The sequence below is a fragment of the Cyanistes caeruleus genome, chromosome 17 (genome assembly GCF_971803275.1).
Source record: "Cyanistes caeruleus chromosome 17, bCyaCae1.hap1.1, whole genome shotgun sequence".
Classification (NCBI taxonomy): Eukaryota; Metazoa; Chordata; class Aves; order Passeriformes; family Paridae; genus Cyanistes; species Cyanistes caeruleus.
The window spans coordinates 16114042-16140989 of record NC_141717.1 but is presented as its reverse complement, the minus strand read 5'-3'; the positions used below and the strand labels follow the sequence as shown (position 1 = coordinate 16140989).

Here is a 26948-nt window from a genome sequence, read left to right as displayed (position 1 = left end):
TACCTTCAGGTTTTTCTTCTACTATTTTTTATGAATCATTTCATATGATTCATATGTTCATTAGCACCGTTCCTCCGCTCCAGGTCCCTCACCAATTTCAGATTTCCCTACAAATAAGTCTGAGCTTTTAATTCCCAAGAAAAATTTAACAATGTCACCCAGCAAGTGAAAGCCCCCAGTCTGCAGTCCAGGTTCAAACATCTCATGCATCCACACGAGATGGACAAAAGCAGAAATGAGGACGATTTCTCTCACCTATCTCCTCCAAACTGCTTGGGCTGCTTGGTTCCAACCAGAATAGCGAGACACTATAAATGCAGCCCTTACAGCTATTCTGCTCCTGGCCTCCTCAGGGCTGTCAGGCAATGAAGGACACCACTGCAGGAACACCTCAGCAAGACAGACCCTCAGGGCTCCTCAGTGCCTGCTGCCCAATGCTAATTCAGTCACCTGCAATCCCTGCCACACTGGAGCCAATAACCTGCGTATGACACTCTTGTCACTGCTCATCCCTCAATCATCCAATCCATCTAACGACAGGGAGGTGGAGTGGAACTCCTCCTGATTCCTCTAGACAATCTGCTTCTCCATTACGGACATGTAAAGCAGTTACCTGGAAAACGAACGCCTACGCTCCTTTTGAATCTTTTTATATTCCATCAATTCCTTAGCAAAATCATTTGTAAACTCATCAAGTTTGGACTTTTTCTTTTCCCTGTTAAAATAAGTTTGACCTTTATTACAATTATAGTTTGACCTTTATTACAAAAGACATCAAGAAACAAAACATGGCCAATATGAGAAAAAGTTTACTGCATGCAATGCAAAAGGTGAACATCCTATTTAAGCAAAAACAGTTCCTACAAGTTTTAGGAAAAGTTCTAGAATTACATTTGTCTTGGTATAGCTTTTCATATTTACCATCTGCAATGAAAAAGTATATTGGAAGAAACACTATGTCACTTTTGCTAGGTCAGATGCACTTTAGCGTAACCGCAGTCCGATACGCTCCCCCGATACAGACACGAAAACAAGGCAACGTTAGCGAGCCAAATACTTACTCCTCTTTAAGCCTCCGTTGCTCTCTGTAAAACTCCTCCCTAGAGAGAGGAGGTGCTTGTGTCGTTGGGATGGTGTTTGAATGAGCCGCTGGCACTGCTGTTGGGACCCAAGCTGATGACATGTTTGCAGGAGCTGGGGGATATCCGGGAGGGGGGACAGTGTACCCAGCGGATGGAGGCTGCCCAGGTGGAAACTGAGGAGGAAACTGTGGTGGTGGTACCCCCGGAGGAAGAGGAAGAGCATGGGGTGGTGGAGGATACAAGGGAGGTGGAGGCACAGGCACAAAGACTGGTGCTGATGCTGGCAGTGATGGGGCCTGAGTCCTTTGGGCACGGTCACTGTGCGGGCGTCCTCGATTTGAACTTTAAAGAAACCCAAAAACACGTGTCACTGTTTGTCACAGCCTGCCAGAGCGTACCGAGGAAAGCGAAGCGGCAGCACGGCGGGAGCACTCCTGGTTCTCACTGGTCTCCGGCTTTCTGTTCACTCGAGACTACACTCAGTCCTGGAGCCTCATACTTGCCTTGCACATCCTCGCCCCAGCAGCTCCCTCAGCCTTCTCTCCTTACACTCGGCTTTGGGACTGTGGGCGAGGCTGCCACGAGACCCCCATCTCCCAGGAGCCAAGCACCCGCCGCTCCTCTGCCCCTCCTGGACACACCTTGAGCTCCGCACGCCCGAGCTTCCAAGCGCTGCGCAGGAATTAACTCACCTCTCTCCTAACCTCTCCCACATTTGTTTCCTGAGCTCCTGCCTCACGATGTATTTGTCCTGTTCTTGTCCCTGAATTGTTTTTTTCTTGTTTACTGGATTGGAGATTTTAGATAACTTGAGGGATGGATCCTGGGTTTTGCTTTGATTTATCTTTCAGACTTTATAGAAACAATGACCCTTACAGAATGGCTATAACAAATCTCTAACAAATGAACAACTAACTGTCACTGCAGTAACAGATAAAACAGGCTCCTCTCTCTAATGAGAAAAAGCAGCTTGGCACTTTGAGATGACTAAACTGCAGAAATACAAAACTGTCATAAAAATAACAGCCTCTGATTTTTCAGTAATTTGCTCAATCAGTATAAACTAAGTTGTTAAAGAAAGAATGTTGAATGGTGATTTCTACTGGGAAATCAATTTCTTCAGCCCTATTCAGTCAGCAATCAAAAGGGTGCTTTTCCATCTGATCTTTTAATTACATGTAATTTTTATATGTAATTTAGGTTTCCTAAAAAGTGTTCATTATTCAGAATCTTCTTTTCAATTATGTACTGGAGTTTTATTTTGCAATAATCTTACTGTAAGCACAGGTCCCCTTTGTTAAAGCTAATTTAAATTAAGCCACTTGAAAATTAATTACCACTTGAATTCTCCACAACTATTATTTCATTATAAATCAGCTGTTGTCTAAGTGATGTGTTACAGATTAATTTAACCAGTTACAACTAGTAATACATTAAATTTCTCTTGAATACTTACAGTTCCCAGCCTGGCCTGCGAAGTGCACCAGCTCTCATTGGATGACCTTTGGCAGCAGGGACAGGAAAAAGAAATATGCCAGTAAGTTTATCTGAAGACAATCTTTTCAACAAAATTCTAAAGTTCTAGTTTCTTACCAGTTGTGGGTATTGATTGTCCTTGAGGGCCCAGAAGACTTGGTATCGCTGGTTGTCTCAGTACAGGAACCTGATAGCCCTTGGGAATGAATGCAAACAGTCAGAAAATAAACTCTATAGAGCATAAGAATCACTGTATGTGTTGAAATAAAATTTACCTTCTCTTCCAGCAAACTGGTGATTGACAAAGGGGAAGATTTGGAAAGCTCAGCAGCAGTCATCAGAGCAGGAGGCAAAACAGCATCGGCATCACTACAAAAACAACATATTTTTATTATTGAAACACTGCTTTGAAGTGAAATATAATATATATTTTGAAATATAAAGTCCAAAGTGAGAAAAGGCTGATTTCACTAAATGAAAAAAGTATTTTAAAATAATCTTCACCAGATTTACACCTGTGAAATTGGCAGGCTCCAGAGGAAGCACTGCTGAGGAGTCTGTTTGGATACTGGCATTTAGAGAGGAAGCTCTCTGCAAAAATACTTGATTAAGCAGTGCTTGAAAGGATGAGAATCCATATAGCCCACTGCAGCTTCAGAAGATGCAAAAACTGAAATTCCATTAGAAAATGTTTTTGTGCTCCTCTGAATTGTTATCCTTGTACTGATGGCACAGCTGAGCTGGCAGCTCTCTGGACATGCTGGTTCTGTGCATCCAAGGCAGCAGAGTTCCAGGATGGAACCCTAAACCCTGGTATGGATTTTTGCATGAAAATATTGTTTCCTCAGTGTGAAAGAGAAATTAATGAGACACTAAGGTCTGATGGAACTAAATGGTGACTCTAGGAATGGCTGGCCATTTCAAATCAGAACCAGTCTCTCCTTCAGGGCAAACCTGGGCTGAATGACTGGTAAGGGAATCAAATAGAAATACTGCCAAGAAAATTCTTGCATCAGGCACATGTTCTACGTACCAAAGTGTCCTCATTCCAAATAAAAACAAAACCACAACTTCCACAATGACCTACAGCTGTCATTAATGATACACAGGTGCTAGCTGCGAAGCTCAAGAAAAATCTAACCCAAGCATTTTGATTTATTTTGTATTCCTGTTGATCTCCAGATCCCCTTACCGAAAAGGTCCATCCGGCTTTTCACGGAGAGAGAGGGACACTGCTGGAGGGAGATCAGAAACAACCACAGAAGACGGATTGACGGGCAGCCCGGCTGCCATGGACGGCCCGGGGCCCAGGGACGAGAGGGCGGAGCGGGAAGCCAGGGAGGCCAGCGGGATCATGAGCGGGTCCTGCTGCCGGGCCAGGGCCGGCCGCATCAGCGGCTGCAGGGTGCGCGTTATCGTTTGCCGCATCAGGGGCGGCGGCGGCGGGGGTGGCGGCGGTGGTGGCAGCTGCTGCTGCTGCTGTTGCTGCTGCTGAATCTTACGGAGCCTTTTTGTGTAGCCGGTTTCATTTTTGAAGTTGTTGACAGCCTAGAGGTAGAGAAACACGTTTGAAAAGGTGGAAATAAACTTCAGTGGAAATATGAACAAAAGCATCCCTACAGGAAAATCACTGTGTTCCCGTAAGCGCTATTAATCCTAAACCAACCAACACACAGCTATGAACACATCCCATCAAACTCTGCTATCAATGACTGGTACCTCAGAGTCTCTGGATTAAAAGTACTTTGCTGTGAACACCCAATTTGAAAGCGAGGACACAAGTGTGTCCTGAATTTGCCAGATTGTTCCTAATGAGCTGTAGGGACTTGAATGTACTTGAAAGTAAATGTATTTGAAAAGTAAACTTAGCCTTGTTGAGTTTAGCCTTGCTTAAGGAGATCTAAATTAGTATTTTCATCCCTTTCAGCTCTTTACAAATAGTTTTGTTTAACAAAGAGCTCAGGCTAAAGTCACCACGTTACCTGGCGCAGAAACTTGTTGGCGATTAAAGCATCAGGAGAAACATCTGTCTGATGGCAGGTAGGGCAGGTGTGTTCCTCAGACTCCAGCAGCGCAGTTCTAATACCTGGGAATATTAAAGTAGTTTATAGCCAAACTAAGTAAACTTTTTGGGTTCTCATTAATTACAAAAACAAGCATATGATTAATGGGGAAATATGGTCTTGAATGGAAAGCATGAAGCTGTAAATGTTCTATAGTTGAAAAAACTGGCAGAGAAAGAGAGAAGCTGTGCATCCCTGGAAGTGTTCAAGACCAGTCTGGACAGGGCTTTGAGCAACCTGGGCTAATAGAAGGCCTCCTTGCCCATGTCAGGGAGGCTGGAATGAGATAAGCTTTAAGGTTCCTTCCAACTCATACCATTCTGAAATTCTACAATTTCTAGCATAGAGCAGAGGGTCGATATTTCATTGTGCTAATATGTAAAGATACAGAGCAGACTGGCATGTGACATCTCAAATGGTCTTTTTTCCACTCTAGTACAGCAACAAGTCGCTCCATGTTAATGAATAAAACACATTGAAAAAAAACATGAGGACATTTGAGTTCTGAAGGTTTTAACCAGCTTTAGGGAAGTATGTGGATGAAATGCCTCAATATCAGTTCTCTGTAGTCTGCAGTAAGTGCCCAAAGTTGGAGACATAATTCTGTGTGAGGGAAAGGGCTGTGGACAAAATAAATGTATTTGATATCTCATACTGTAACCACCTGCACTAATATGCACTCCCCTCATCCTCTTCCTTCTGCAAATAAAAAGGATTTAACTAGAAACTTGAGAGAAAAAACCTTTCTGCCTTTTTTTCACCATCTACACAAGAAGAGTCTTTCCCTGTTCATGACATGCTGAAATACTCAACAGAACTAACAGAGCAATTTCCTTATCTCCTATTTCTGCTCTCAGAGATCAAATTTGATGTCTGGAATTAAGAAACCTGTAACACTTACATTCATCACAGTAACTGTTTCCACAGCAGGGAATAACAACCGCATCAGTCATTATATCCTTACAAATGAGACACAACAGCTCATCTGGAATAGGATCATCTTCTTCTGAGGAGGAGGATGGCTCCTCAGGTAGGAAGGGAGGCTTCTCCTTCTTTCCTATAGCATAAGCTTCCCTAGAAGTAGGGTGGGGAAAAAAGAAGGAAGTTAGAAGGAAAACTCTTCCAAGCTTTGAATTTTATCAAAGAAAGGTAACATGTGGAATTCTTCCCCCTCTCCACTGGCCTTCCTAAACACCGCTGGTTAGTCTGAACTACTTTTCTATAGCCCTAGCACAGGAAGAGGGAGGGAGGAATTCTCCTGCAGAACTATCCCATTCATTGGATCAACTAAGAAATCATTCCACACAATATTCATAAAAATATTTGACAGCTCATACCAGGTGAAATGAATCCCAGCTTTCCTTTGCCAGAGGCTAAATGTAAATTGGAGGCGCAGGGTAAAGCTGGTCTCCCAGTAATTACATTTTTTAACTGAAAGAAGTCTGTGTTACAGCTTCCAAAAAAAGGACATCCAGAAGAAAATCAGGAGGGCTACCAAGAGTATTTCAGAACTTGTGCTCAGCACACACAAGTGTTTTCCTAGTTTATAGCAACAGGAAAACTTGAGCCTGCTTCACATCTGAGGTAGGGAGTCACAGTCCAATAGCTGCTTTATTACATCTTACATGAAACCTTTGAAAGACAAACTAGAAGCAAAATGAGCTCCCAGAGAGAACAATCCCAATTACAAATGTTTCTGCAGAAAGTCTCAGTGCACCCCACCCTTAACCAGCTCCCAGGGGTGGGAGCAGCAGGACCCCCATTTTAATGTTAGGCAGCAGCATGGATCTGAAAGTTGAGATCCAGTGCCAATGCTTCCTCCCCACAACTCCAGATGCTGGCCAGTGTGGCTGCACCACCACTCACACATTTCCTCCTGCTTTCTCTCACTCCCTTTTCGGACCAGCCCACCCCATACTTACGCATCTATGGTTGGGATTGCGTATTTCCCAGTGTTGGTCAGCATGGCACCCTTCGTGTTGGGGTCCTTCACTTCCATCATAAAACTTCTTGGAATTCCCGTGCTCTTTTTAATTCTGGGAACAGACTCGAAATTTTTGTCCTGTTAAGAAATGCAGACATATCTCAAGGCCCACACTGAAAATGAGATTTCAGTGACTGTTTTAGGCACAAAAATCTTTAACCCTCTCCCCTTACCTAGCATAAGGGTCATTGGACTGAAATACTCTCTTCCCTAAACGAATGCAGCCAGGGTGTTCCAGAGCTCAGAGCAATGTTTTGAACTCACTGACATTCTTTGGCTTAACTACAGCTTCCTTAAGGGTGAAATCCAAACCTGCTCCTCCTCCAAAGGGCAATTCAGAGGGATTCAGGCCTTGGAGAAACTTATTTTGAGATACATCAAGCTATACACAGGGGCTCACAGAGAAAGATTTATGGGAATATTTACTGCCTCTGACCTAGTGAAAAGAGAATTTTACAATTCCGGGTTTTTCTTGAATCCAAAGGGTTTTGCAACACTGCCACGTTACCTTTGCATTTCACATCAATAGACACAATTCTTACTGTGAGTAGTCATGTTTGTTATGGAACTCTCTGGACAAAAGTGAAAAACTGAGCACCCTAGAGTCCCCCAAGTCTTACCCCATTCGTTGGACAGTTCTTTATGTAGTGCCCAGGTTTGCCACAGCGAAAACAGGTGTAGGAGGGTGGAGGTGGCCCCACAGGTTTCTTCATGTAACTGCAAGGTTTTGGGGAAAAAAAGGAAAAGAGATTCATGTGTCTTGTTTAAAACAAACCATCTCTACAATTTTACATCAACTTCAAAGAACAAGTTCCACATGAGCAACACTTACTTGACTGGATCATATTCATGGCCAGACTGTGTCATCATAGCTTTTATTTTATCCTCCTCGGAAGCATTGGCTTCAGCCAGATTGGCAGTCTGTGCAACAGGTAATTATTTGACACACACATTAGAAACACATTTAAGCCCACACAGCCCAAGACAACACCACTCATCCAATCCTGTAAAGAGCAGCACTACACTAACTGAGCTTGCATGAGAGCAGCTGCTTATACCAAACAGATTTGTGCTGAAGATGGTCTGGGGAGTCCTTATGCCATGACATGATGTTTATGTGCCTGAGAACCTACTAGAAAAGAGCACTCTTGGGCACTCAAACCTTAGGCTCTGTTTGTACCTTACAGCAAGACTTGTGTAACCAATCCAATTTCCTTCAAAGGACTGAAGCTATGTGTAGATAAACAACAATATCCAGTATTTTTATGCTGATTTTTAAGCTCAAACTATATGCAGGAGAAGCTCTCCACTGGACAAGGAATTAAGACGGATACAAGCAGCATTATTTACATTTTGCAGCATTATTTACATTTTGCAGCATTAAAAGGACACAGAACTGCAGAGCTGGGGCAGTTAGGTTTGCTTGCTGAAACTCAGCTTCAGACACACAAGTATTAAAAGGACCAAAAGGATTGTACAATCCCTCAGCAAGGCGAAATTCCTTTCAGCAGAAATTTGCCCAGCAGAGCTGCAGGCAGTCCAAACTGCATGTTCCCCCCCAACTTCTTCCTGTGATTTAACTACAGTGAAGACAATCTACACTTCTTTTTCCAGTTGACTGTGTCCTTTTAACACACAAATTGTAATATAAACCTTCTGCACAACTAGATCTTCAAATTACCGAAGCCAGCTGATTTTTTAAGTCATATTTGTTCAAATGTTTTTATTATACACTAGTCCAGATACAAGCAGGGTCTAAGGGAGTGACTGCAAATGACTTGGGCCTTCAAGCACCTATCACTCAGCTCAAGCACTCATGGTTTGGTTTTGTATGCATTCATTCACAAAAGCAACCAACTAGTTTCAACATTTTATTAAATGGTTGTTTCATATACACAGTGTTTCTCCACAGTAACAGAATCCGGATCGCCAGCTATGAAATCATTTCCATTAACAGTTACAGAAAGCTTTACAGATAATACTTGACTAATTTGTTTGAACCCAAACGGTTTACAGAACACATCCAAAAGCCACAAAACATTAGTAGGAATAGACCAAAATTCAAATATGGCATTTCATACATAGTAATAATCACCAGAGAACTGTTAACACATTGCCTCCGTGCTGAGCCGGGCTGCACTAGAGCCATTAGAGGGAGTAACAGTGCTGAGCCACTTGGTGTCATCTTCCTGCATTTTTCTGAAATACTTAAATATCCTCAAAAGCTTAAATGTGTACCTCCACCCCTTGGACAGCTTTGCACATTTCAGAGGAAAACCTCCCAGGAGGTTACAGACCCGAGGACACATTTAGGGACAGCACTAATGGGGATCAATTCTTTGGGGGGCTACCTTCTAAACTAGAGATATTTATATATATAATGGGGTTTTTTTGGCAAAACATATACAATTTAATTTCTGTAGTGAAGAGGGGAAAAGTTAGCAGTGGGAAGAGATTTATTTTTATTAGAAATGAACTCCAGCCTTTATCTTGATGACAAAGAACTAGCTGCTCTGCCTCAGGCCCTGCCTACTCTACTGCCTGTAGTTTTAGGGACTGGTGGTTGAGCACTTGCCTGTCCACACAGTGCAGTCACTAGTGCTTCCCCAGACAAATTACACATTGGTGAGCAAAAATGCAAGCAGTTCCCGAGCAAAACATGGCATTACAACAGTTTCAGAAAGGTCACAGCTGCTCAGATGCCACACATACACATTGGTATATTCCTATAAACAATGAGGTACATTTACACAATTTACACAGTCTGCGTTCAAACAAATTAGATCGGGTTGTCCACTGTATAGATCCCACAATTTATGGAATTGTGCAGCGTTCAGAGAATGGGTCTGTAACTATGACTAGGGATTCAAAAATAGCCATGCAATTGTCCATGGTACAGAACCGCTTCTCTTGGGGCTGGTCACACCCCCCTGGAATGTCCGTAACTTACAGCCAATTAAATTCTTCTGTACAAACTGGGTTAGTTTCCAACGCAAAATTAATGAAACGTATGAAAAACGGTAAAACAGCTTCTGCAGAGCTTCTTCTTTGTGTCTTGAGGATGAGTAATACTGCAACATTATGCTGAGGCTGATAAGGTACTCCCCTTCTATCTTCCCAAACTGGGAGCTACTCTTTACAGGATAGTATCAAAATATACACACATTTTAAAGTTAAAATAAATACTTTACGTTAATAAAAATTAAAAGGGGCTTTCCAATTACAACAGGTATTCACCCATAGATCACAGTATCAATTTAAAAATAGGAAGCAAACACTTCTTAAAGTATTTGACAAGAATATATATATATACCTTAGTAAGCTGGGCCAGAGAAATAGATGCAGAAGAGTCATCAATCTGTTCACAAAAAATTAAACACATATTCAAGTTCTACAGTCAAAACACAGCAATAGTTAACCTCTACTATAGTCTGAATGTCTGCACTATATACCCCTGAGTGTTACCCAAAGGAAATCCCAACCCAGTGTAATTTGTATTTATTCAAAACAAAGTCCAAATCTATGATGGCTTAAGAGAACCTACGTGCTTATGAGAAGAAACTAAAATAACCAACCCCACTGGAGATCTACTTATTGCTCAGAATATCTCAGAGAGGGACTTCTGTCAAAAGGGTAAGGAAGCTGTCAATTTTCAGCTAAAAAGGATTTAAAAAAGTATTTAATTGAGGAAGAAGTATCCAGGTAACATAATTTTAGTGTAGTTTGTAAATGAATCAGTGAATGTCTCACCATTCCTATATGCACACAGTGATGATTTTGTGAACCCACATCTGCCTGTCAGAATGAAGGCCATTCCCAGCAGCCCCAAAACACACACTGTGCCCCTCCTGTCAGTTCCCAAATAAACCCAAATAAAAGCCAATCTAGAACAGCAGCCACAACCAGCCACTTTGTCTGGAGAAAAACCAACTGCTAAAATCATTTCTGTAAAGGTGTTTATAATGACAGAGTAGATTAAATTGAGAAAACTGATTTCTTGTATGATTTCTTACTAGACCACATGCCCTACCACCCAAGTCAGTGAGAATTTCGATGATTCCTTGCAATCAGACCAAACCTGATCTCTAATATCAGCCTAGTGCTAAATGAACAAAGGAAAGTGCAAAGCATACTCTTGATGATAAAAACATGGATTCAGAGCACAAGCCTGGAATTTCTGTCTCCATTTTTTTCCTCCCAGCAGCCTACAGAACAGCAGTCAGGAATGACATCCTCAAGCTAGAAACCAGAGAACAAGTGCTAAAGAGCAGTTTTGCCACAAATAAAAAGGTTAATAACTTGATCTAGTTCCTTCTGCAGTATATTGAATTATATCATGCCATGAGCAGCACTTCAGCTAGCACAACAGTACCAGAAAGACACTTGAATCACTGCTTATTATATGTAAATTACTCAAAAACACAGAATAGAATTTCACAATGTGAACTGAATAGCTCTCCAAGAAGTCACTAAACAGGTCAGCAAAGAAATTATAACCTTTCCTTAAAAAAGGTCTTGTCCTTTACCACCTAATGTAGCAGAGAATTTGAGTCAACAGTTTTAGCAGACTGGAAAAAAGTATTTCCATGCCCAAGATGATTCCTCACAGCAGTAAGCTGCTCCTCTTCTGTGTTTTCAGGCAAGCACATACAGTGGTTCCTGCATTACTGACTAAAGATCTCTTGAAAATGTGTCTTTGGACAGGAACACAGATCTAGACGAAAAGACCTTCATTCCACTGCAAGTCCTACCACAAGATTCACCTCTCCTTCCTTGCAGAATGCTTTGTACCTAGGTCTGTTCAAAAGGAGGTCTGCACAAGCATTTTGAAGCTTCATGCTCCATATGCCACTCTTTTACACGTGAAAAAGCAGGCCAGCGCTCTCTCAGGGCAGGCACAGCTGTAATTTTGTGTTTTTTCAGAAACAAACAAGAAATTAGGAAAGCTCTAGTGTTAAATGGCTTAGTACTGATCAGGAACTGAAATACAACAGTTAATAAACTATTAAATCTCTCCTCTATTTTTTTATAAAAGAAGCTGGCATTATACAGCCTGCAGGCAACAGTCTAATTTCTTAAAGGAGATGATACTGAACAGTTACCAAAAGCAGCAAACAGATAATTAATGTACTCTTCAGTGCATTTGCCCATGGCCATCTTTCAACCATCCTACATTTTTGGCAAGTTTTTCCTTTTAAATTTCTACTGAAGTATTTCCTGGCAGTCCCTCAAAATGGTCAAGTAGAAACAATATCTCCATGGAATTTGTAGGCAACCCTAAGATAACACTGCAGAAGTATTGCAAAAAAACCCCGAAAAGCAACCCAGGAAAAGCAACCCCCAAACCCTAAACTCAAGAGCCAGTGTTTTAACTCCCGTGTTGTGCAGCAGACTGAACAGGAACTAACAGGAAGCCAAGTGGGTGAGGGGACAGAAAAGAGAAGGCTGATCTTGCTGGAATTACAGGGCTTCCCCCAAAGCCAGAGCTGACAGGGAGTTCAGCCAGGGAGCTCCAGCTGTGCCCGACAGCTGAACCAGCGAGCACAGCTGGGCCTGCCGCAGCCTCCACAGCACCACACACCGAGCCTAGAGCAGAAATGTCCCACGTCCTGCCCCTGGCTGTGACAAGGCTGGGATGGCAGCTGGCAGAAGAGTGTAACAAGGAAAAAATACTACAAAGAAGACGCTTTTGTGCATCCTTTCAAAAAAGAAAACTGATTTTAACTTTGCAGCTTTACTCTCCACCAATAACTGACAAGATTCCTAGTGGTTTACTGCAACTACACAAGACCCAGCTTCTGCTCTGAAATACATGCAGAAATATGTGTGCTTTAAAAAAAAAATTAAAAAAAATAAAAGCAGCAAACAATCCCCCCCACACCAAGATCTGAGTTAACTTTAAGAATAAAGTGTCTCCAGCCCCAGAGGCTGCTGAGGCTGCAGGGCTTTTCCAGTGAGGGAGGGCCTGTACAGAGGGATGCAAGGCTTCCATCCTCCCAGACCAGGGACAGTCAGAGCACACCAGGGAATGGCTTTGCTTTGCTTTTCCTTTCCTGCTGTTAGTTCTCACACTGTCTTCCCTCCCACTCTGGGATTTTTCCTTTTTTCCTTTTCACACATCTATGTTAGCTTATGGTAAGATGCTACTGAGCAATGTAATACAGACATGCCAGGGAACACACGAGGCTAAAAGAATGTTAACTTTATTTATGAACATGTGGTTTGTGTTTATACACATGCTAGTAAACAAAAAGAAAAAGAACTGTTTTCAAGAAATAAAAACCCATCTGAATTAGATCAAATACTATAAACGTGGTTTACATAAATGCATTACATTAACTGCTAGGGTCACTGGGCCAGTTCAGCTAACTCCAACTCATAATGAGAGGCATTCATCTCCAAAAGGAATTGCAATCAATCAGCAATAGAATTATGGATGTTACATTTAGTGGTCTTAGACCTACACACAGCGAGTTTTCAATTTGAAGTTGATTGTTTCCATGGGAACCAGAGGCTGTATTCTTCCCAGAACACAGCCCCAGAGTTCAGGAATTTCTAGATTAAGTTATCCTAATAGCTGATCAAGTGATCAGAACCAATGATCCAGGGTTAGTGTAATGCCTCACACCAGTCTAGTGAAGGAGAAGCAGTTATACTTAAAACAAAAATAAAAAATAAACCCCACCAAATAGTACTTTGATACTCTAAGGACTATTGGAAAAGCACAGTTGCACACAGTACTGACCCAAGTGGCACACTGAGATCTAGCCCATCACCAGGCACGGATTTCCGTGTGGGATTATATGTCAGCAGCAGTACAGGTCCTTGCAAACCTGAAGGAAAATGCTGCCCTTTTGCAAATGTGAATTCCAAGTGGTGGTATACTAAAGAAAGGCTTAACCTTTGGGAATTGCAGCAGCAGCCAGCCCTGGAGTCACCCAGACCAAAAATGTGCTGCAGGCAGAAGTTAAGAAAAGTGTCAGGGATTTCATCCCCAAATGCCCCAGGCTCTAACTTGGTGCCAAAATTTGTGTTACATATTGTCATTTGCAGACAAACTGTTGAACTAAACTGCTTCACCAGATAAAGGGGAGAGATCAAATGCAGAACTTTAGAATACCACTCTGTGTAGCAGCGATATTGAAATTCACGTCAGGCTATTAAAGACATTTCTGTATTCAGGGGGGCCCAAACAATATCACTTCAATTATACAGTGTTAGGAACAAATACCCAAATATTTAAGGACACAAGAAGGAATCATTTAGCTGCACAGAACTGTCCTGAAAACAACTGGGATATGCTAGGTTTTGTATTTGTTTGAACCCCCAAGTCAAAAGTAAGGAACAGCACCAAGTTTCACAATAATGATTTCTCAGTGGTTTTTGATAACATTTTCAAAAACCATTAGGCAAAAAAAAGGTATTTAAAAACAAAAGCTAAGTGATACAATGTGAAAATGGCAAAAAATACACTCCAAACAGTTTTTATTGCAAGAAACAAAAAGCACACAACAACCTATACAAACATACATATCACTAGCTATAGACAGACAGATGTAGAACATGGCACCATGTTCAGTGTGCAAACCTTGAGCCTACAGGATCTGGAAACGATCATACATTATCTGTACAACACAGAGTCATACAGGAGAGAATCTGGCATATTCAATATGAAATACAATGCATTACTAGGCACAAATACCAATATTCACATTAGAACTCTGCAAATGATGGCATTACCCAGTTTTTACTATGCTGAATCAAATACAATGTATTTACAACATACACTAGGTTTTACTGGAAAATATATTAAGTTAATGTTTGGCAAATTAATAAAAGGCTGCATTGTTTAGAACTAAGTGCAGTGTGTAGGAAAAAAAGTGTGAGATTGTGTTTTTACATACTGCTTTTGATGTTCCACTCACTGGCTCACTTCGACTTCTAGAAGAAGAAATAAAGGTGATCAGAATATAAAACAAATCACTTGTACCCACCACAAAGATTCTAGAACCTGAACATCACATTATGCTCCAATACTCTAGTGAACATTTATTTGTAATACATAAACTGTTCTCTCTCGGTACATTTGGTGCAACTAAAAAGCCCCCCCAAAACCACATTTCTAAATCGTCACAAATTACTCAAGACTTACAGATCTAGAACACAACAGTGCAAGAGGAAGTCCCCAGACATTTTGTCTCTGCTCTCTAAGTATCAAATCCATGAAGTCTGTACTAGAGTTGTGTGTTCTCAAATAATCAATTACCAGGGCATGGGGCAGCTTTGGCCAGCATGTACATCCCCGGTATCACACACACAGGTACCAGGTACGGGGATTCAGTTTCTATGGAAGAACAGTGATAATCTACAAGTGCAAGTTTGCTCAAGTGAAAAACACAGTCACGTGACAAAGGGGCAACATAACAGTGTCAGCAGCACAGTCTCTAGAACAGTGTTTCTTTGTGGAAGCCCAAGCACTGTGTTCAGAGATCCACTATATTAAGCCATCAAAGTGCCAAAATATTAAACATGTTACATATGCTATATTGACTAAAAGTAGTAGTAGAAATGTCACCTGAAAGTAGTTTCTAGGATTTTGTGCGATTTAGGAGTCCTGTGACAAAAAAAAAGGTCTTAATTGCCAGAATTTGCTATAAGATAATCTTGAATATGTTACAATATTTTAGGAAATATGTATTACATTTGAAAACTTGCTGAGATTCCACATACTCGGTGGTCTGGACCTGCATGCTCCTCATCATGAACCACACATGCAGCCACTGAGAGAGTTAACAAACAATCCACACATCATCCAAAGATCCCATGAACAGGAGCAATGCAAAAGCTGCTGGGGAATTCACATGCCAATGGAGAGGCTCAGCTTCCTGCCACCTCCTGCTAAACCCCCCAGGCTCCCAATTACACCTCCTGAAGGTGAGGAAGTACACGGAAATACTTTGGATTACCAAACAATAGTTGCTTCAGCCATTTACTGCAAGGTGAGTAATGCCTTTCTGAAGGCCTCTGCACCATTCCAGAGGGCACTCCCCATCCCCAAACATTAACCACCCTACCAGTGGTTTCTGCGGTGTTTCCAGCTGAGGAACACTAAGCTCATCTGCCTGGTTAATTTTCAACTCTACCCCAGCAGTGCTGTTCTTTCCTGATCCCCCCACCCCAGTACTGACAGAATCTTTGATGCCAGCTTTGACTCTTTGGAGGGCTTTACAACAGCAGGCGAGGTGCACTGGCAGGACAGCACTCAGCTGACATGAGCCCCAGAGCAAGGCTGTGTTTACACAGCACACTGCACAAAGCTGCAGGTGCAGAATCCAGAGGGACAGCTGGGAAGCACTGCACCAACTCCTGCAGTGACACACACACGCAGAGCCACATCCATTTGGGGTTTTTTGCTTGCAAATGGTTCATGGGTACCAGGATGTTGCTGTATTGTTTGTTCAAGACACACTGTAACTCCTCAGGGTATTTTATTGAGAACCAACGTTTGAAAGACATGGCAAAACCACAAGCTAATAACATCTCCTGCTGGTGGTGAAGAGGCATGGCTTTAAGGAGGTTGAAAAACATGCCCATTCCAACACAGCTGATGTAGCTATTACAGATCTGGACTGTATGAAAACATCAATGCAGCAATAATCCTGTAGTCAGGATTGCATTTGAGTATCTGTGATTTTAATCAATACTGAGGACAGAGAATCAGGTGTAAACCTTAGAAATACAGAATTGAAACCTGGAGCACAGATCCCAGCTTGGGTACAGACAGACCCAGAAAGGTAATCAGTATGTTTGGCAATGTGCTAAACTGCTTCTGAGATTTGAGTCTGGACAGGATTAACTATTCCTTCATGGTACTTGCACAAAAGCCAGCACCCTTTAGGGTATGGTTCTTTTTCTCTTGCCTCAAACAGATACTTGTGCACAGGAATCGCTCAGGAATGAAACTGCTTGTTTGCATGGTTCACCACCTGGCAACTCTTGGTCTTTCCTCTACAACTACAATACAACCCCCACAGATCTGAGGCAGAAAAATACCTGTCATGTCCTGCCCCACCTCCCCCAAACGCAGGTGGCAGTCCAACACCCAGAATCAAACTCTTCTGAGACAGGAACAAATGCTAAGTTTATGCTACAACGTGTACTGTCTTTGTTTAAAAGGCAGACACATATCATAAGGAATCTCCCCATGTAGAGGAAACAGGATCTGCTCTTGAATCTCAGAAAAATAAACCCCAAAGCAAACTCAATAAAATCATCCTGAAAGTCACCACTGTTGGTGTCTGAACACACAAATCTAAGTCTCCTTTGGGACAGACACATTGAAATCTATCCCATGACAACAAATACCAGCAGCAGCTTTAACAAGCAAGTTACAACCTGAGTGCCCCTGCAAATGCTGTCAGAAACAAGGTGGGCACACTGACCCCTCCCAAAGAAGAGAATGGCTGCAGTACTTACATAACGTATGTTTTGCTGGTAGCTTTAACTCCTCCAATGGGGATTCTCCTCACAATCACTGATGAGTTCTTGGGAATCAGAGCGCTATCATCGGTGTATTCTGGAAACAACATCAGTACAGAAAAAACATTAGTCAATTTGTAAGAACATATTTAGTATGTAATCACAGAGCACTTTTGAGAATCCCTTTACAGATCTAAAAGCAAAATTTTATACATAACATCAGGCTTTCATCCTCTCAATACACAAACAGCACCTGTCAAGGAATCTTCAGGTTTCATTATCAAACACAAGCAGCAAAATCATTTTCAGTTTTTAAAGTTAAGTTTGAATGCCAAGAGCAAAATGGTTTCAAATTACACTAAAGCGGAGTCTGATAATGCATGAGGTTTTTCCCTGATCTGTTTTAAGCTATTTTTGCTTCTGTCTGGCTACAAAACCAAGAGATGTCTTGAGAAAAACAAACCGAAGCCAAGCTTCACCTTCATAAAACAGATTCTAAAGTCTGTGACTGCTTGTCCTGAGCAAACCAGGCAGCAGCTAAAGCAGGGGAACTCTGAACCAATGCTTTCAGCATGTTAAGTACACCTGACTCCCCTCTGCTGCCCTGCTCAGGCCCTGCAGAACAGCAGAGCCACCAGCTCTGGGCTGGGAGCTGCACCATCCCCAACCAGGCTGGGCAGCTGCTCAGGGCCTGACAGAGAAATGCAACTGAAACTGGCAGCACTGGAGTCTGCAGCACAAAAGCTTCAGGGTTTCTGAGCCTGCTTTCACAAGTAGGACAGAAGTGGCTCAAACTAAAGTGGCACCTCCCCCTTAAGCTCACCATCCAGTCTGAATTAAACAAAGGGATACAATTTCTTTCCACTCACTTTCTGTACAGAAGAGAGACTCAACCGAAATGACTTCTGAAGGCAGCCTTGAAAGCCTCTGGAAAACAGCATGTGTCTGGAGCCATCCCTGCTCTCCCTTGGCCTTTACTGTGCTGGTTGTCTGAAGAGAAGAAAAGCCCCCTGATCTTTTACATAAGGCCCAAACAAAAATCCAACTCGGACAAAATCTGAATAAGCTTAAAATGCAAAGCCCTCTCCATAAGAATGTTTTTATATGGAACCTACACAGGCTGGATATGACTAAATATTGTAAAGCACCATGAGCAGTCCTTCCCGGTGATGTGCCTGCAGTGTTAGTTATTTCAATCCCTCACCTTTGCAGACTGAATCAGAACACTGCTCTGAAATTCAGAGCTGTTGTGTATCTAGTCAAGCTCTATCAGGATGAGTTTGCTCAGTGATCACACACTAAATACAAGTACCTCACAATTTATGCTCCACTTTTCAGTATATTATTCCTATAGGCAGGAACCTCCCTTAGACCAAAACATACCTAGCAGAAGACATCACTTCAACCATGAAATTAAAATTTTACTTCTATTTCCAACTAAGAAAACATTTCTTCAGAAAACTGAGAAATCATTTAGCTGAAACTAATTCCTGATCTTCCCCCCAGGGAACCAAAGAGTGAGACTCCTCTGGAATGCAGAGTAGTTTAAAACTGTGGGTGAAAGAACTAGCAGTGACAGAAACAGCAGCTCTTACAGAAGGCACATCCTGACACAAGCCCTGGAGCTCTGCTCCTCACACAGCCACCTGTCAAGAGAGGCTGCACCGGGGTTTTCTGATGGAGGAGCTCAAGCAGTGCTGAGGCTGAGACAAACACCTGGAAGATGGTGCCAGCTGCAGTTCTAGAAGCCCAGAGCAGCTCTTTCTACTTGTGGACCAGAGCCAAAAGTGGCCTTTCTTTCTGGTCCAGATCACTAGACCATGATTTCAGAGATACAAGACAAGCAACAGTGGCTTCACAAAAACGCTTTCAGGTTAAACTGGCATCTCCCAACAGGAACCTACTCCTCATGGGCAGCACTGAGCACAGACTCACAAGTGTCCTCCCAGGGCCTGCACAGCCCTGTCACTGTCTCCCCATGACTCCACAGCTCAGGGTGAGCAGTGAGGTCAGCTCCACACAGCTACTGCTCACACTTGTCCAAGCACAGCTCCAATGGAAATGCTCAAAGCTGGAGGCAGCAACATTGTTGTTCCCACTCCCATATAGCACAAACTTGTTTTACCACCAGTGATGGCCAGGAAGTGGCTACTGGAATTTGTCAATCTGAGCTGTGATTAAAAGTACCCAGCTAACCCAAAATGCCTACAAAAATAAAGATCTGGATATTAAAGGCAAGAGCAGAAGAGACACAACAGTCTAAAACTTGCTATTTATCCCACAAGAAACTAGTAGCTTGAAAGAGTCCAGAAAAAGAAGTATTTCAAGGCATGAATAAAGGCAAATTAGCTAACAGCAGCTACCCTGACTGCTCCCTCACACTGATACAGAAATCTAACATCAACTATTACATTAGTGTCCACAACCTTCTTAGAGCTAAATGAAAAGAGCTCAGACTTCCTGGCAAGTTTATGCTGCTTCACATTGAATGAGCAATTTAAAACCCCCCACTTTTAAATTTATCTACTATAAGAATTTCTGCTAGTTTTAGTCTGTGTTTATGTATGCTATAAACAAGTTACTGACAAAAGTTCTCACGTATTTGCTGGCCTGCTCTCACCCACAGTTTCATCTGAAAGCACTGCCCAAGTAACTCTGAGCACCCTGAGAGGTTTTTCACCCAGGTGAAGTACAGAACTCAGCAGGAGTCCTTGGGAGGCAAGCCTAGGTGTGCCAGGGCAGGGAAAAGCCTTGCTAAGCAGCTGCTGGGGGAAGGATGTGCAGGTAAGAGCTGCAGTGCCTGCCAACATGCCAGGCTGTCTCCACCAGAACACAGGGAGTTCCCTGGAACACATTTTCTCCCTAGACAGGATTTAAATCTGTTCTCATCACCACCACTTGCTCACTTTGGGACAAGCCATGGCTGTAGCTGGCTATGAAAGCAGCCTTGAAATATCCCACTGGGCCAGTCCTGTTGGATTTTCTGCTTCCCCCAGAACAGGAATCCCTGATCTCATGTACAGCAGGCAGATTATTACTTCTGGAACAAGCTGGCTCAGGAGGCCAACCAGCCCAGGGAATCTCCATTGCACTGTGTCCCACAAGAGACCCTGCACTGCTCTGAAGGGATGAGTCCATCAAATCCACCCTACTTCCAATCACTAATCGCATTACACCACCCTGCTTTAAGGTCCTCTTGGCTCTGCTGTGGTGTCAGTGCCTGAGCACTCTTCTGCCTTAAAACCACCCAGCCATCCCACACCAGTTCAGAGCAAAGTTTTGGGTTTATTTTCTTTTTATTTTGCCAAGTATCGCACATTTTCCAAGTGTTCTGTTTCAGAATGTCACAGCACAGGAAAGAGCACTCAAGAAACCTCAGTTGTGGAGCTTGCAGCTCTTCCACAATATTCTGGGAACATCTGTTATAGAAGACAGGTAAAAAAACCCAGATCCAATGAACTAGAGGAAAGTTTAAAAGCACCACTCTTGAGTGAAAGCTTTAGAGAAAATGCCTTGATAGCAAGCATGGAAGAGGAACCCCCTACATAAAACTGGTCCTACCCACCCACTCTGCATTCCCAGAATCTTACAGTCTATCAGATCCTTTTTTCCCCCACTGATATTTAAAATCCTGTGTACTTTTAGCCTATATTAGTTTTCCTATAACTAGCTTTCAATTAGGAAAAGCAACAGCTCAAGAACCATAAAAGCTTCCAGAATCTTGGAATAATCACAATATGCAGCACATCTCCACCCATGGCTCATTTTGTTCTTTCCAAAGATCATTTTAACATTTACTCAGGACTCCTAAATAGACAAAGTTATAAAAAGCCAATACTTATGTCCACACGTAAGAATTCTTAACATCCTATTTAGGCAGAATATCCCAGTCTAGTTGTTATTTTAATTTCTGCAAATAAATTTAAGCATCTACATCTGATTAATAGAAACTGAGATTCACATTTATGCATATAAACCAAATATTTGACAGCCATAAATTTTGGAAATACATTCTCTAGCTATGCTCTGCAAACCGCAGAGGGATTTTTGCCTTTTCACATGGAGAACACCCTTAGGAAAGCTTCAATAAGCATCTGTGTCACTAATATAGAATTTAAAATGATGTATTTTACATAGTTATATACTTAAAATTTAATACTCATTTTGCAGAGGTTAAAGTGCAACACAATCTGCCTGTGGGATCCAGGACAATCCTTTTTTAGCTTCATCTTGAGGCAACACCACGTGTAACAGCCCCTAGTGAGGCAAACGCTTTTAGTTCTCCAACTCTGGCTACACATGAAAACAAAGTAACACCCTGGTGAAGCTGGTACCACTGATGCTGCAGTGATACCTTAACAGGTGACATTTACAAGCATCTTTTTCCTCTTACACCTTCGCTTTCTGTTCACCTGCTACAACAAACTCCGTGTGTTTGGCCCATTTCAGAGCAGTTGTTCTGGGGCTCCAGCCCAGCTCCTTCCCAGCCAAGGCTCTGCTCCCTCAGCCCAACATCAGCGCTGCTTCTGGGAGCCCAGAGTGCCCCAGAGCTCCGGGCACAGCGCAGGGACCTCCCTCCTCAGCACAGCCCTCCCAGCAAATCAAACCAAAAGCTTTCCACAGCTTTATTCCAGACTGTTAGAAAAATCCAAGACTTCTGAGCTGTGTCTCTACCTACATTTACTACAGAACAGAACAGCATCCCCTGCACCCCTAATGCTGTGCTGGGAAGTCTCTTCACACTCTCCTGGAAAAAATTTAAATATCTGTAGATAAACAGATGCTTCAACCCCTCTGAAGGTCAGGGCTGAAGTTACAGAGCATTCTGTTTAAACTTCAACACAACACTGAAAGAGAAAAAAACCCACCAGTACATATTTTAAAGAAAAGAACTACTGAGACACAGAACCACAGGGGTGGAAATAAAAAGGTTTAACTTTGCAGGAATGAAAATACAATTATTTTTATTTCTGAAAAGTCACACTCTGAAGTCTTTAATCACATTCAAGCTTATCAGGATGGCAGATTACCAAACTGAAGCATCATAGTAACACAACCCCATATTCACACCGCAGAATCAAGCGCTATTTATTAGATTTAAACGAATTTATGACTTCCCAAAGAACATTTCTTACATATAGTCACTGTAAATGTTCTGCCATAAAACTTTGGGACTGCCCTGATACAGCAAACACTAAGTGCCAGGAAGAAAAAAAAATAAATTAGACAAGAACGATGAAATGATGCTCAGCAGCATCCAAATTACAGTGTCTTTTGTTTGGAAAACTCACATTAACCAGGAATTCCCAAGAGTAATTTTGCTACACAGAACGCTGATTATGCAAGAGACTTTAAAGGTGTGCAGGATTTGTAACTCACTCACACACTCAAAACAAATTGTTGCTTCTCAGCAATTACTGCAATGGGCACTTGCTTTCAATGAAAGGCGGGTAAAAAATGCTGCAAAGCACCTTCCAGTGAAGGGAGGCAAAAAGAAGTTGAAGACAAAGTTCAGTCATCAAACACAATTTTTTTTCCCCATTCAAATAAGCCACGTGCTATGTTCTTATCACCTTCACATCTCTCTGCCAGATTTCAAAGAAAGCTGGCTTGTTATGCTAAGACATCCTCCCCCCTCCATTTTACCTACAACTGCAGGAAAGCAGAACTTTTGTAGCAGGGAGGCACAGGAGCCCGCGCTCGGCTGGGCCGGTGTGGCGAGAGCAGCAGCTACAAAGGAACAGCTCTGACCCGCAGCAGCCCCCGAGCCCCACGCACCTTCTTTGGTCTGCGCGTTGGTGATCTGCAGGTCGCAGTCGGCCGCCTTCAGCTTCTCCCGGCCCATGATCTGGCGCTTGAGGTCGCTCAGGGAGATGTGCAGCCCGTCGAAGGTGACCGTGTCATAGTTGAGCTTGGAGGAGAACTTGTAATGCACGCACGACATGGCGGGGCGCGGGCGGCGCCCGCTCTGGCGCGGCGGGGCCGCGGGGGTCGGGCAGGGCCCGCGGGGCCCGGGGCGGCGGCGCTGGGGCGGCGAGCGGCGCTCAGAGCCCGCGGCGCTGCGCCATGGCCGGGCCGCGGCCTCAGCGCTCGGGGCTGGGAGGCCTCAGGTCTCCATCGTGGCGAGCCCGCGGCCCCCGCCCCGCAACGACCGCGGCCCTCGGCGAGCGCGGCGCGCCCGCCCGGCTCCTGCTCTCCGCCCCGCTCGACCCGGGCCGGGCCCCGCTCGGTTCCGGCTCGGCCTCGCTCGCTTTGGGCTCGACTGGGACTCGGCCCCGCTCGGCTCTGCCCGGCCCCTCTCCGTTCGGGTTCGGGCTCGGGCCCGCTCGGTCCGGCGCCGCTCCGCTCGCTTCAGGATCGGTCCCGCTCGGTTCGGCTCGGTCCCGCTCGGCCCGGTTCGGCCCCGCGCGGCCCCGATGGCGGCTCCCGCGGCCGCCCCTGCCCTCAACGCTGCGCCGAGGGGTTTCCCGGCCGACACCGCACGGGCCGCGCGAGCATGCGCAGATGATGCGCGTCCACCACGCTGCACGTGACCCGGCGCCGCGCGTGACACGACATCACGTGGGCGAGGCGGCCCCGCCCCCGGCCCCGAGCGCCCTCTAGCGGAGCGCGTGGTGCTCCCCTCATGGAGCGGCGGGAAATGAAAGGATGGGGCTGAGGTGAATTTTGACATTATAGCCCATAATAATCACCATCCTCTGGATATTCACATTATAGCCCATAATAGCCACCGTCCTCTGGACTTCATATCGCCATCATGTCATGCTTAAACCCTCACCTCTTCGAGTTTTGCACTGCTGTCTTTCAACCCATCTATTTAAAATTACAACAGTCTTTCACTTTACATATATTAATTTTCTAATTCTCAAATCTTTACACAGGAAACCTTTTGCCCACCAGCTGCCGCACCGCCGTCTCAAAGAAATCAATCCAAAGACAAGTTAATTTTTCAATTAAAAATAGCGAAGCCTTGGAATAAACTCTTGTCATCTAAAACTTTGGTTTAAGCTTGTGATCTCTGAACCTGGCACAGGTGCCCAGAGCAGCTGTGGCTCCCCTGGATCCCTGGCAGTGCCCGAGGCTGGACAGCGTTTGGAGAACCTGGGATAGTGGAAGGTGCTGGATGTCCTTTAAGGTCCCTTCCCACCCAAACCATTCCATGATTCCAGGATGTGTCACCAGCTTCTGGTTTAGGGAATGCTGCCATGCCCTGGACAAACCTGTCTGACCCAAAGGAAAGGCCTGGTGTGCCTGTTCCAGGCTGTTTCCTGCACGCGACAGAAATGCTCATGTCACATCAAGTGTCCTCAGCCACCCACACTCATAACTTCAAAAAACAAAATGTGAACTTCCTGATGAGGCAAGGAAATACCCCGTGGCTTTTGGAGGGGCTGGGTTACCCTGAAAGTCATGAAACACTAGAGCAGCATTGAGGCTTGGTGGTCTCTGCACACCTCTGGGCACCCGGGCTGTTTCTGTAGCTTTAAATTATTTCTGAAACTTTGAATTCTTTCGCTTCAAATACATTCAGAAGTAAACTGTTCTCTAAGTTCTGCAAAACAACATAAAATGTGTTGGCACATTTTTAGGTCATGCTCACACATTAGTTAAAAAAAGAGCGACAAACAGAAACTATTTGCTGTAACATGGAGTTTCAGTGTTTTACCATGATGGATTATTGGGAGCTGTATGGGAACTCCATCTCATTTTGCCCTTTACTGATCTATAAGCAGTTTTATCTGAGCACACTTCTGCTGCTCAGAGATTCTTTAGCTGAGCTTCGCACTTTGCTGCTTTAATTCTCAAATACACAAGTGCTAGAATTATAGAATCATGGAAAAATAGCATGGTTTGGTTAGGAAAGGACCTTAAAACTCATCCAGTCCCACCCCCTGCCATGGCAGGGACACCTTCCACTGTCCCAGGCTGCTCCAAGCCCTGTCCAGCCTGGCCTTGGGCACTGCCAGGGATCCAGGGGCAGCCCCAGCTGCTCTGGGCACCTGTGCTAGGGCCTCACTGCCCTCCCAGGGAACAATTCCTGCCCAAAATCCCATCTAACCCTCCCCTCTGGCAGTCTAAGTCTGTGACATTCCCTTTCAAGCCTCGGACTGAGGCTGACACAGAATTGTCGCTGTTGTACAACTGAACAGTACAAAAAGAAACAAAACTTCAAAGCCATCAGGATAAATCAGGTCTGGCACCTTCCCAGCCACGCAAGCAGGTCTCCTGGACGAGCAGGCTGACAAGGAGGCAGGGTGTGGAATTGTATTTCCTTCTCCAGTTTGTTTTGTCAGCAGCAATGACTCTAGTTGTTTTTATTTTGTGAGTTCAGCTGTGAGCTGTACAAGAGGAGAGGAACTGGCTCCGAGTGTTTGAGGCTTGGCTGATCCCAGAGCCCAGCTCAGGACCTGCCAAGGCTGAGCCCACAGGGCCAGTTCTGCTGGAACATCCTCACTGCTCCCTCAGCCCCAGCCTGGGCTGGCCCAGCTGCTGTGGGCACTGGCTAAAGCTAAGCTTTCATTTAGAGTGCCTGATGGTTTTCCAGAATTCCCACCAGTCTGCAATCCAAAATGAATGTGTGCCAGCTCCCTGAGGCTCAAGGGACTCAGAACTGAGGGAAACTGAAGGAGTTGTGCTGGAATACTGAACCAAATCCAGAAACCTGCTTTTAGGTCATAGGTAAGGAGCAAACAAGGAAGTAAACAAGCAACCCCAGTCTGTAATTAGCTGGAGTTTGGGGAGCTGCTCCCTCCCAGGCTCTGCTTACACCCCCAGCACAGCACTGTCCCTGCTCACCCCTGTGGGCTGGTGGAAGGTGCTGACTCCGTTTTCAGAGGGTCCGCACCCTGGACAGCCCCACTGCAGCCTGACTTTAATACCCTCTGTACTGAGGAGAAGATTTACCCTATCAATGAGTCAGAAAGAAGATGACATTCCTTACAGGAGAGGTATGGCAGGACAAACTCCTCCCTGGGTGAAGAGCGTAAGAGTTATAATCAGAGTAAAAGGAACTTCTTCTGTGGTAATCAGAGCTAATTTACTGGGGAAGCTCTAAAAGCCATCCAGAGGAGTCCAGCAGTGTCCCCTGAGGAGCCTGTCCTGGAGCAGGGCTGCTCCCACCTGGATCCAGGCACCAGCACCACAGACTGAGCCCATCCTGCGGGGCCAGTGCCCTCCCTGGGCCGTGAGCCCAAATTAAACAAGATCTCCTCTGCAGAGGGCTGTGCTTCGGTGCTACCCCCGAAGGATGCCAGGAGAAGAGCACAGCTGTGGTCTGGCAGTGCCCACGGAGCCCTGGCAGGGAGGGCTGGGAGCAGAGCCCACAGCATCCCCTCTCCCGCTGCTCCTTGTGCCCGAGCTGCGGGCACAGAGGGGACCCCGCTGCTGGTGGGCACATCTCGCCTTCCTCCCGGGAATCCAGAGCCTCTGGATTATCTCTAGGCTGGTTATCTCACCATCACCGACCCTGCCGGGCATCACCTCCCAGCCTGACCCCCCTCTCTGGGAGGGCACCAGGGTGACCTCCTTGCTTGATCAATTGCGAGTCACTAATTAAACTGCTCGGCGAAAGAAAAGAGAAAATTAACTGACCCTTGTTGTCTCGGGAGAGAACAAGCCCGGCGCAATTTGCTTTTTATTTTAGCTTAGTTGTTTGTTTTTTCCCCCGAGGAAAGCGAGCCCGCCGCCCCCGTCCCCGCCTGCCACTAGAGGTCATTTCAGCACCGGGATAGGGACCGGCGACTGCGGCGGCTCCTGGCCCGGCCGGGGACACCTCCCACTGTCCCCAGCCCTGGCCAGCCCGGCCTGGGACACTGCAGGGATCCAGGGACAGCCCCAGCTGCTCTGGGCACCTGTGCCAGGGCC

General features: G+C 44.6%; 1 protein-coding gene across 8 annotated transcripts in view; it reads right to left on the bottom strand.

Moving 5' to 3' along the window:
* RBBP6 (RB binding protein 6, ubiquitin ligase) overlaps nt 1-23093 on the bottom strand; it is a 28329-nt gene extending 5236 nt beyond the window's left edge. Inside the window, exons 1-16 of one of the 8 annotated variants that reach the window (XM_023937020.2) lie at nt 22863-23093; nt 17082-17181; nt 15181-15219; nt 14510-14546; nt 9919-9963; nt 7438-7526; nt 7226-7322; nt 6544-6683; nt 5523-5695; nt 4541-4644; nt 3751-4106; nt 2834-2927; nt 2676-2754; nt 2539-2584; nt 1062-1424; nt 614-715 (exon numbers count right to left, since the gene is read on the bottom strand). In XM_023937020.2, the coding sequence (XP_023792788.2) occupies nt 614-715; nt 1062-1424; nt 2539-2584; nt 2676-2754; nt 2834-2927; nt 3751-4106; nt 4541-4644; nt 5523-5695; nt 6544-6683; nt 7226-7322; nt 7438-7526; nt 9919-9963; nt 14510-14546; nt 15181-15219; nt 17082-17181; nt 22863-23028 (2030 nt within the window). In that variant the 5' untranslated portion in view covers nt 23029-23093. The remainder of the gene's footprint in view (nt 1-613; nt 716-1061; nt 1425-2538; nt 2585-2675; nt 2755-2833; nt 2928-3750; nt 4107-4540; nt 4645-5522; nt 5696-6543; nt 6684-7225; nt 7323-7437; nt 7527-9918; nt 9964-14509; nt 14547-15180; nt 15220-17081; nt 17182-22862) is intronic. The other 7 variants (XM_023937022.2, XM_023937023.2, XM_023937021.2 and 4 more) reach the window with 7 other exon arrangements.
* Nucleotides 23094-26948: the final 3855 nt, after the last annotated feature.